Source organism: Belonocnema kinseyi, chromosome 10 (assembly GCF_010883055.1).
Source record: "Belonocnema kinseyi isolate 2016_QV_RU_SX_M_011 chromosome 10, B_treatae_v1, whole genome shotgun sequence".
Classification (NCBI taxonomy): domain Eukaryota; kingdom Metazoa; phylum Arthropoda; class Insecta; order Hymenoptera; family Cynipidae; genus Belonocnema; species Belonocnema kinseyi.
The window spans coordinates 54,953,058-54,965,070 of record NC_046666.1 but is presented as its reverse complement, the minus strand read 5'-3'; the positions used below and the strand labels follow the sequence as shown (position 1 = coordinate 54,965,070).

The following is a 12,013-nucleotide window of genomic DNA, read 5'->3' as shown; positions in this document are numbered from 1 at the left end:
GTGAATTATTTACATTATAAACATAAATCATTCATTTTTTTGAGATCAAGAAACTTATTCTTTGGCTTCGACTTCTCTGCAATGTCTTGGATAAATTTTTTGATATAAATATGTAAGATATTAATATATTTGTGCACGTATATAATTATATATGTAACCGAAAGATCAAATAAAGCTCATATTCGTTTGCAACACTAAAATTATTCTCTAAAGTACCAAAATTCAAATTTCATTGATCATAAATTTTGCATTTCAAAACTTTCAAAGTGAAAGCTTCAAGATGAAACTTTCAACGGCACATTGCTATGCAAGACACCAATATGACGTAAAATTATGAAAATGTGAATATTCTCTTAAATGTTTGAAATATGAATTTTTTTAAATTAAAAATGCAAAAGTTTTGACGAAAAACACTAAAATAATCCAAAATTGATCAAAGTTTATAAATTTTAATAAAATAATGCTGATTTTTGTTTGTAAATATTAATTTTCGATATAAAACAACAACCTAACTTATTATTATTAAATAGTTGTTCAAAAATTGTAAATGTCCTTTCAAATATAATCATTTTCTTTCTGAAAATACCAGTTTTCGATGAAAACATGAACATAAATAGTGTTAAAAGGTTCTAAATCTTGTTCAAATTATAACTTTTTTTGTTGGAAATACGACTTTTTGTCTAATCATTTTCGAGAAACAATAATATATCCTAAAATTGATTGAAAACGATGAATCTTCTTTAAAACCCAATAATTTTGTAATAAAACTTATATTTTCATCAAAGAAATTCTAACAAATTCCAACATTTTTCAAGCTTGTGAATTTTATTATCTTAAACAAAAATCATTGGATTTAACTCTAATAATTTTCGTTTATGAATAAAAATATCAGGTAAAACACAACAATATAAGCTATGTAAAATTATTTAGAATTGTAAATCTTCTTTGACATCTAATGATCTTAAACTGCAAAATTCTTGGGAATAATAAAAAAACGTCAAAAGACTAAATTAGTGTTACAAGAAAAAAATAAACAAAGACAAATGAAAAAATCAGGGAGGGGACATGGAGATTTATTTTCCAAATTTGATATTTTTAAAACCCAATGTTTTTGGTGGCGATATTAAAATTCTGGCTTTTCACTAAAAAATAAAAATAACTTTTATTTTCAAAATAAGTGACACATTTATTTATTAATTTTCGCAAATACGTGTACCATCCGTTCACATATGTAACTTAAAATTAAAATCATTATCCGGCCTATAAAATAAATATATAAATAATATAATTTCAACATGCTCCATAGGTAAAATGTATACGAAAACGAATAAAATTAGCACAAAAAATACAGAAAATAGTTTACGAATAGTAAATGCAGATAAAAAGGCTGCAAGATTGATTTCCCTAACGCAAATTAAGAAAACTATTTTACGTGAAGAAAAAAATATACATATGTATCATAAATAATAATTTAATTACTACGAGCTTTGAATATTTTACACCTGCACGATATGTAGGATATTTAACATTATAAAAGTAGAATTATGAAAATAAAATATAATTTATAACGTAAGCTGGAGTGATTCTTAAACAAAACTTACAATTGCACTTAAATTAATAGCAATATTCAAATATAAAGCTTCGAAAATTATTTTCCGTTAAAGATAAATATATTTCCTGCTTAGAGAGAAACGAAGCTTATCAGATTTTTTTTTATATTATATTACATCAGCCTTCACTTAAATAAACAAGCTTTCCTTCTGGAAAAATTCCTTCTAGAAAAAAATTATTGGAAAATGTAACTTCTTCTGAGGAATATGCTTTTAAAATCCAACTAAAATGTTTCCACTTTGTAGTTAGCTGTAAAATATTGATGCTAAACCTGTTGAAAATAAGTGAAAAAATAATTTTAATCATTATTAATAATAAATTATTCTTAAGAATAAAAATTGATCAATTTCAGTTTGGAATTAGGGGTCGTCGATAAATTATTTACCAATTTTGAACTATTTGTACCTCCCCCCCCCCCTTCGTTTAAATTCATAGATTTGTATTACAACTCCCTCAAGATTTTCGACGAAAGAGATGAATTTTCATCCCAAAAATTTAATTTTTATCCAAACAGACGATTTTATGAAAGTAGTTGAATTTTAAACCTAAAAAATGCATTTCCAACAAAATAGTCGAATTTCCCCACAAAAAGGATTGAAATTTAGTCAGGGCAGGTACATTTTCAAGCAAAAAAGAAGAATTTTTTAGAAGACAGTTGAAAGATGACTTTTCTACGATCAGAGATGAATTTTTCAGTTAAAAGGATGGTTAAAAAAATAAATATTTAAATTTTCGAGCCAAAAAGACCAACTTTTTATAAAACAGTTGAAAAATCACTTTTCTACGTTAAGAAGAATTTTCAACCAATTGAGTGAAGTGAAAAAGAGGAATTTTGAATAAAATAGATGATTTCTGAACCAATAGTATGAATTTTGAACAAAAAAATATGGTTTTTCTACCGAAGGAAGAATTTAGAACCAGTTGAATTTAACCAAAATTAAAAACGAATTTTTAACAAAATACAGTGAAACTCTTTTATAGTGCCGATTTCGGGGCTGATGGTGGGTGAGAACTAACTCATTATAGCCCGCCCGGTTTTGTTTATTCACGCCTGAGTGCTCGCATGAGTGACAACCGCAGACCCTGCACACCCCGCGCAGCTCCTCTTGCACCCACCTGCGGCGCGGCGTCAATTCTCGTAAGGTCTATAGGAGGGAGGGCTATTGAATAGTTTCACTGTAGTTGCTTTATCGACCAAAAATATGAAGTTTTGAAAATTAAAATTTTTTGTTAAAATTTGTTTTTTTTTTATTAAAAATTAATTTTTTTATCTGGAAATTTAAATATTTCACATAAATTTAGAAATTTATAATGTATATGTTGAAAATTCAACTAATTAATAGAAATGTCATGTATTTCGATGCAAATTTGTCTTTTGCGTTAAAATATTAATCTTCATATTTTAACCCAAAAAATAAATTTTCATCGAAATACATGACATTTTTATTTATTAGTTGAATATTCAACATATGCATTAAAATTTTTCCAAATTTATATTAAATAGTTAAATTTTCAGATAGAAAAATTAATTTGTAATCAAAAATAAAAACAATTTTTAACATAAAATTTCAATTATCAACCAAACAGGTGAATAAAAAAAAAATATTTTTTAGAAAGAAGTTCAAAAAAGTACTTGAGTTTTCAATCCAAAAAGAATATTGTAACCGATTCGAATTTTTTTTATTATTTTCAACCCAAGAACTGCATTTTTTTAAAGTAGAATAATGTTTTTAAAAAATGAATTTTGAACAAAACAAGTTCACTTTCAACCAAGACAGATGAGTTTTCTATCATAAAATATTAATTTTCTACCAAAAGACGAATTTTTAACCATTTTAATTAAACGTGAAAAAAACGAGTTTTTAACAAAGTGGATAAATTCCTAACCAAACAGATGACTTTTCAAACCAAAAATCTAATTATCTATGAAACAGTCGAAATTTCAACCCGAAAGTATAATTGGTCTACAAAAAACTTTATTTTCTGGAAAATAATTGACTTTTGTTCCAAATATTTAAATTTGTATAAAATTAGTTTCATTTTTAACCACAGATTTGGATTTTCAACAGCAAAGTTAATGTTTAACTAAATTTTTTAATTTCCTAGCCAAAACGATTAAACTTTTCACAAAACAGTTCAATTATTTACTTTAACGATGAATCTTTAACCAAAACAAAATGTATTTTTAACAATAGTTCAAATTTTAAACAGATCATTGAATTTTCTACAAATTAAAAATAATTCTCAAGTATTAATGTAATCATTAATACTTTTGCCAAACAAATATTTTAATTTTGAATAAAAAACAGTTGAATTCTACCAAAAGAGAAGAATTTTCAACAAAACAGTTAAATTCTGAAGAAAACCAGATTCATTTTCAACCAAACAGTTGAACTTTAAACAAAAAAGGTGACATATTGAGAAAATAGTTACATTTTCAACAAAGTAATTAATTTTTGCCCAAATAGTTGAACGTTTCACCAAACTAGATGAATTCCTAATCAAAAACATAATAGTAGAATTTCCAACCAAAAATAGTGGGATTTTCCTAATAATTTCTATTAACTCATTTCGCATTTAGGCAAAAAACGAGAAAAGTGGGACCTAATACCAAGAGCAGTTTTTCAAACCACCGCCTCCTACCTTCAAATTGTTAACGCAGTTTATGGACGACCCCTGACGCAAAAAATTAAAATTTTGAATTATAATATATTCCTACACAATGATAATTTCTTAAGTATTTTTTAAATAATGTAATGAAACACTCACATGTATACAAATGAAGCAGAAATGCACAAAAAAGTATTTGATGTTTATATTTAAATATGGATGTATTCGAATTAGAGGCAAGGAAAAATTGCATATTAACAGGACCTCTTTCTGGAATGACTCGTGTTTTTTTCTCCATCCAGTTAAAAGCTCTCACTTTTAAATTTCTTTTTAATTCACGTCCGACTTCTTCTCTAATTCTTCGATTGTATTGGTTTAACCATCGACGCTGAAAAATATTGAAACTTAATTATATTTTTGTCACATCATTCCATTTTTAAAGAAACTCGAAAACAACCACGCACGATTATTATTTTTTCTCTTAGTCAATTTTTCAATTAAAATATAAAATTATTATTGATAAAAATTGTCTTATTTCTTCATAGCTATTTTCGAACATAAAAAAATGAAGAAAAATCATTTTTGCTTAAAACAATATTTACTGTAAAATACGCTAACATATCCTATTATTGTTCAAAAACAGTAAATATTCTTTAAAATCTAATTCTTTTTTATTAACAATAAGAATTCTAGACGAGCAATACCAACATAATAAAATAAAATATTGTTTAAATTGAAAGCAAATTATGAATATTTTTTTGAAATCGACACCCATTTCCGTTAAAGAAACGAAAACATGAGACTGTTTCGATTTTATCTTTTTTTTGAAATCCAATGATTTTTTTATTCAAAGTACGAGTATGAGACGCTGACAAGCCCAAAAATTATACGACAATTTTGAATTTAGTGAGTGAGCAATAATTTGGAAAAATATGCTTTTTTAAATAAAAAATGACAATTTTTGATCAAAAACACTAACATAAAATATATCCGATTTGTTTCAAAATTTACATCTTTTTTCAAATTTGAATATTTTTGTTTGAATTATCCAATTTCTGCTGAAAATCCCTAACATAACCTTAAAAGTTTCAAACATTAGAAATCTTATTTGAAATATATGCCGACATTTGAGAGGAGAACTGCTAACTTGACCAAGAATTTAAAAAAACTGTAATCTTCTTTTAAACCTAATGATTGTGTACCAAACATACCGATTTACTATATAAAACAACAACCTAACCTGAAATTGGTGAAATTTTGTTTATCTTGTTTGAAATATAATTTTTTATATTAAAAATACCAATCATTTCCGACGAATCACAATAACAGAATTCCATATTATTGAAAGAACGCAATCTAATGTTGTTGCAATATTGCAAAACTGTTTGAAATCTAATCATTATTTGTCAAAAATAAAAATAATTTATGGCTTAAAACACTGTTAGAATCGACCATTGTTTAAAGATTCTAAGTCTTGTTCAAATTATAATAAAGTTTTTTTAATAATAAAATACCATTGTTTGATGTAGAGGGCTAACGTAACCTAAAATTGTTGAAAAATTATCAATCTTCTTTGAAATCTAATAATTATTTAATAAAAATTTCAATTTTTGTCTGAAACCACTAATACAATCAAAAATTGTTTTGGCTTGAAAATTTGACTATTTAAGGCAAAAAGCTTTGGATTTAAATATAATGATTTTTGTTAAAAAATAACCATTTCAGGTAAAAGACGCTAATACAACCTAAAGTTCCAAAAATATTTTTTTAACTCGATTAATTTATTGGTAATGTGCACCGAAAAAATTTGGCCATTAGTAACGAAATTTTGATACGAATTTTTAATTTTAAAATACCAATAATTTCAGACAAAAACTACTGACACAAGATAGCATAATAATTTTCCGAATTGTAATTTATTTATAAATCTAATTGTTTTTTGTTAAAATAAATGCTTTCCTGCGAAAAGAGTTATTAAAACCTAAAACTTTTCAAAATTTGAACATTTTGTTCGAAATATTATGATTTTTATTTCAAAATTTCAATTTTTGTATAAGACAGTAATATAACATAAAATTGCTGAAACTTTCAAATATAATGATTTTTGTTTAAAAATATTTACTTCTGGTAAAAAAACGTGAAAATGCAAAAAACCTAGTTTTCAAATATTTTTCAACTTTGAAATCTAATAATGTTTGATTAAAAATCCATTTCCATTTTCGGTTCAAAACGCTAAACTATAACATGAAATTGCTAAAAATTGGGAATCTTGAGTATCAGTTTATTTTAAAAATGCTAATTTCCGGTCAAGAAATAGTTAAACAACCAAAAACTTTCAGGCTTTTAGAAACGTTATGATTTTTATACCTATTTCTTATATTAATTATATCTATTTTTTATAATTATTTCTTTATAATGCGCTTAAAACTCACATGATCTGGAGTCAACATGTCGACATCTATCAACTTCGGTTCATAAGGTACTAGAGTAACATCTCGAAATTTGAGGAAATTTTTGCCCCATTGTTTCTGAAAAAATTATTGCCTAATTTAAAAAATATATTTTTTGAGAATATATTTTGTTTATTCGAGTTTAGTCTAAAATAGCATATGGCTTAATAAACAACTAAAACTCACTGGTGTGTCCGCAGCCACAACTTCAATAATATTTTCTAATCTAACGCCAAAACTGTACGCTTTATAATATCCAGGTTCATTTGATAAAAAATATCCTGGTTTCAGGCGAACGTTGTAGCAATCTGATGGATCAGAACTTCCTCCGAGATACGCTATACTAATTGGTGCTGAAATAATAGATAATTAAATAATAAAAGAAATACCATTTTTTTCAATTAATGTATACCATATTAATATTTTTTTTAATTGAAAAATTAGTCAAAGTTGATTTTTCGTCCCCGTTCCCTAACTTCTCCCACCACTTGAATTCCCTTACTTCCCTTCCAATAATTTCCCCTCACTTCCTCAACTTCCTCTCCTCTAATTTTCCATTACTTCCCATAATTTCCTTCCCCGAATTTCAGCTTATTTTCTCCGTTTTATCTCCTTTAATTTTTTCCATCAACCTACATTCAGTATTTTCTCTCCACCCATTTTCCCTTCATTCCTATAATAAACGTCCCCTAAATTATTCTAATTAACCCACTTCCCCTCCCTTTCTTTTACTTACTAACCGTTCGCTTTGACAGGCTTCCCTTCCCCTCATTTCTCCTCACTTCCACTATTTCTTCTCCTTTGAATCTATTCACATCCACTACTTCCCTTCCACTAATTTCTATCACTCCCCCTACGCCGCTCACTTCATCTCTCTTCTCCTACTTCGAATACTTCCCCTTCCATAATTTCCTCTACTTCCTCTCACTTCCTTTGCCTTCCTCTACTTCAAATCCTCTTATTTCCCCCACTACCGCCCCTCCTCGTCTTCTAATTTCTGCCACTTCCATTACTATCCCTCTGTTTTCCTCTTTATCCTTATTTCCCTACCCCACACTCATTTCTCCTGAATTCTATTATATTCCCTTCCTTTATTTCCCCCGGTTTTCCACACTATCCATTCTCATATTTCCCCTACATTACCTACTTCCCTTCTTCTCTTTTAACCTACTAACCTCAGGCTTCGTCGTGCATTCCTTCCTCTCGTTTCCCCTCACTCCCCCTACTTTCCGTTCCTTCTCTCTTCTACTGCTTCCTATACTTTCCCTTTGATCATTTCCCCCGCTTGCCCAACTTCCCCATCCTTCATTTCTCTCATTTTCCCTTTTCTATTTTCTGAATTTTTTCATGAAAATACATTTCAATTCCATTTGATACCTACATTTTTATTTTATTATTCATACAGTCTGTTTAAGAAGAAAGGAACTGCGTTTTTTTCAAAAGTAAAAAATATATTCTCTTCTAATTTTTGCGACGTGATTGTCCCACCAGAGGGCCACGACGGCAGCGCTTTTTCATCTCAGTGTCGCATGAAACCTCGTGGTTATCGAAACTAAACCTAAATGAGCGAAAAGTATGTAAAGCGTCACCAAGCGGTGTTTTTATATTTGCACTCAAAAAGGCCAAAATTATCCTATTCCGCGGCTGCAAAAGTGATTAAAAAATCGAAAAAATTCCTTGTAAAGTGGATCCAGCAGTATAAAGTTTACAAAAATTTTGACGTTTTTTCCAATCGGGGCTTAAAGCGACCGACCACGAGCAAACAAGACAAGGCTATACTTGACAATGATGGAGATTATATGGCATATTAAATACTGACGATTTGTCATTTTGAATATACTTCCATGTAAAAAAAATTAATTAATTATCTTTCAAATTTTTCGAAAAAATTATTTTTTGTACCTTGAAATTTTTTTATTTTAAAAACTTTTTTTATATTTAAAATATCGGCCTCAAACTTCGGGAAATGAAGGAGTCGACAGTAAATTACGTTTATGTACGTTTTTTTTTTTTAATCAAAAGTTTCAAAATAAAAGTGTTCAAAATGAACAATCTAAGTTGAAATTGTGAAGAAAAATTCAATTACATTAATAAATTATTTATTTTTAAAGATAATATTAAAAATATTGAAACCTACGTTCGTGAACGGAAAGGAAATGCCCTATTCCATGACTTGTTCCATGCATGTAATCTTCGCCTTTTTTCCAAAGTAGCTCCCTTGCCAGAACATCAATTTGATCTGTTCGAAGATCGTCAGGAAAAGTCAAAGATGATAATTGAATGGATCCAATTAAAACTCTTGTGTAAGCATCCTTTTGTTCTGCAGTTGGCTCTCCAAAGTGCAAAGTACGTGTCACGTCAGTTGTTCCATCTTTAAAAAATATACCATAAATAATAATATTATTTTATAATTAATTGAAAGTCATGATAAAAATTGTCTCAATTATACCATTTTTAATCGAAGCCTTTTGGAAACTTCGCAGAGGAGATAAAGGATGAAAAATGGTTAAGATAAAAATACTGGGGGCAATCTGTTCCTTGTTAAATCAGATAGTAGACTGGACAAGCTGCTTTCTCGAAACCCGGATGCTATTCTCGGGACTCTAAAATTGCCCAGCAGGGGGTACTCAGAGTCTGACGGGGATACCTTGGCTCCCCTGATCAAGGTACATTTTCCGGGCTTCACAAAGTTAGGAGAAGAGGGGACGGCACCTCCGAGGCAATCAAAGCCGCCTGTGGCCCAACTGGGCACGAAACGGCGGCTAGCTAACGAGATTGTCACCCCAGCCAGCGTCAGGTGGGCCCTGAAGTCCTTCAATTCTTACAAGTCTCCCGGTCCGGATGGTATATATCCAGTCCTCTTACAGAGGGCTGGTGAGATAATCATTGGGCCGTTTGTGAGACTTGATAGGGCTAGTCTGACGTTGGGTTATGTTCCGGCAGCATAGAGGAGTGCGAGAGTAGTCTTTATTCCGAAGACAGGCAGGGTCGGTTATACTTAACCCAAGGATTTCCGACCCATTAGCCTCACATCTTTCCTACTGAAAGCAGTATCATCGGCGATGAGGTCTTGTCAAGTGGTCCTCTTCACAAGCTACAACACGCCTATAAGGCTGGTCACTCGACTGACATGGCCCTAAGTACTGCAGTTGACCTAATTGAAGGACAACTGAAGCTGAAAGGTCTCACGATTGGAACCTTCGTGGACATCAAAGGAAGCTTTAACTACACTACTGGAGAGGTGATCAGGGCGGCCATGATCGCACACGATGTGCCTAGTGCATTCGTGGAATGGACCTGCCGCATGTTGGCTAATAGGAATCTAACCACGACTAAGGGTGACAGCACGTGATGTGGAACCGTTTACTCGGGATGTCTGCAGGAATGTGTTCTATCATCCTTTCTGTGGTGCCTGGTAGTGGATGAATTGCTTCATCTACTCACGAGTCAGGGTCTCCACATTATAGGCTATGCGGACGATATACTGGTTATCGTGCGCGGTCAGCATCTGAATGCGCTCTTCGGAGTAATGCAAGGCAAATATCTAGGAGTCATTCTGGATAAGAAGCTGTCATAGAACGGGCACCTGGAAGACAAGTGCAAGAAGATAGTAGCGACTCCTTGGCTTTGTACAAAAGCCATAGGGAAAAGACGGAGCTTGAAACCCGAGACATTTATGTGAAGACCCGACTGGAAAGAAACAGGGGACTGATTCTGAGAGGTATCACTGGTGCCTCGAAATCGACACAAACAATGGTCCTGGGGGCACTAATAGGTTTGCAGCCCCTCCATCTCACCATAAATGCCGTGGCTGCGAAGGCGGCCAGGAGATTAATTATGGTAAACGATAGCAGTATATCGACAGCTATGCGGATACTAATCAACATCGCGAGGAGGCCGGCACTGAGCATGCTCAGGGACAAAATGTCCACATGTCGCTACCTCTTCGACAATAAGTACCGAGTTAGCCCAACCACGAAAGAGGAATGGGCTAACGGTGAGACACACCTGCCCAGTGATGGAGACAACTAGTTTACAGATGACTCCAAGTACAAGGAGAACACTGTAGCAGGTGTATATCGTAGAAGGAACGAAATTGGCTTCACAATTTTAGTTGGGTCCTACCCAACAGTTCTATAATCTGAGATTATGGCCTTGCTCCAGTGCGCCTACAAGGCAATGGAGTATGGCGGAAAAAGGAACATTCGCATCTGCTCAGATAATAGGGCTGCTAGCATGGCTCTGAATTGAACAACGACCACGTCGCTGCTAGTATGGGAGCGCTTTGAGGCACTAAAGAAGCTAGCAACAGAAAACCGAGTCACTCTGCTCTAAGTCCCTGGTCACAGTGGCATCAGGGGCAATGAGATATCGGACAGGCTAGCAAAGCTAGCAGAAAAGGAAAATTTTACTGGACCTGAGCCAGTTGTAGGCATTTCCAGTAGGCTGGCTGCAGACAGGCTAAAACACTCTTGGGCTCAAAGCTAAACCCTCATCGAGCGAAATAATTACTTAAGCTCTTGAGAAATAAAGTCAAAGTCTGGTATCATAGACATAAGATAGGGTTTGAAGAAAGCCCCTCTGTTGTCTGTGCGAAAATGATAATGAGACTTCCACTCATATTCTCTGTTACTGCCCTGCGATTGCGAGGAAACGTGTAACACTCACAGGCAGCTTCTGCATCAGTGAGTCTGAAATACCACCCAAAGCGTCGCCTGAAATTATTTTTACCCTACGTTTTGTTTGTATTGCCAATTTAAATATTTGAAAAATTATATATTAAATCAAAAAATATTATTTTAATGTTTTTAAATATTACCGAAAATCATATTTACGGATTTTTAAATTAGACAACTGTTTCAACTCATCCTAAAATAAAGTTAATGTATAGACATACTGAAAGAAAAAATAAGAGTCCAACAAGAACATTTTGACAACCACCATAAAATTTTCCTATTCGAATTTGAAAAAAGATCCTCTTTAGACAAATAAATCCTAAAAAAAGAAAAAATTTTTGGAAAAAGATAAAAAAGAGAGGAAAAATATCATTTTTCTTTCCCCTTTTTTATTTTGAACATTTAATGTGTACTTTATGTTTATTGTTTAAATTCGGTCGTTAGATTCTTGGTTTTATTTTCAGGAATTCTATACATTAGAAATAATGATCCAAATTTTATTATTTTTATTTTATTTTGTTAGAATTTCGTTGCACCTGGCAGAAACCCTTATACTTGGAGTCTGGGGTGCCCTTATGTCTGCCGTACTTTTCTCAAAGGAGGGGAAGTAAGGATAAATTAGTGGAGGGAAAGGAGAATAATCAAGGGAAAATGAGGGTGGGGGGG

The 12,013-nt window shown here is 31.6% G+C and overlaps 1 protein-coding gene across 1 annotated transcript in view; it reads right to left on the bottom strand.

Annotated features, from left to right (window-relative positions):
• Window positions 1-1,525: 1,525 nt before the first annotated feature.
• LOC117181119 (xaa-Pro aminopeptidase 1-like) overlaps window positions 1,526-12,013 on the bottom strand; it is a 276,118-nt gene continuing 265,630 nt past the window's right edge. The window contains exons 9-13 of the mRNA XM_033373686.1: window positions 8,809-9,042; window positions 6,858-7,024; window positions 6,654-6,749; window positions 4,381-4,609; window positions 1,526-1,882 (exon numbers count right to left, since the gene is read on the bottom strand). Coding sequence (XP_033229577.1) covers window positions 1,857-1,882; window positions 4,381-4,609; window positions 6,654-6,749; window positions 6,858-7,024; window positions 8,809-9,042 — 752 coding nt within the window. The 3' untranslated portion in view covers window positions 1,526-1,856. The remainder of the gene's footprint in view (window positions 1,883-4,380; window positions 4,610-6,653; window positions 6,750-6,857; window positions 7,025-8,808; window positions 9,043-12,013) is intronic.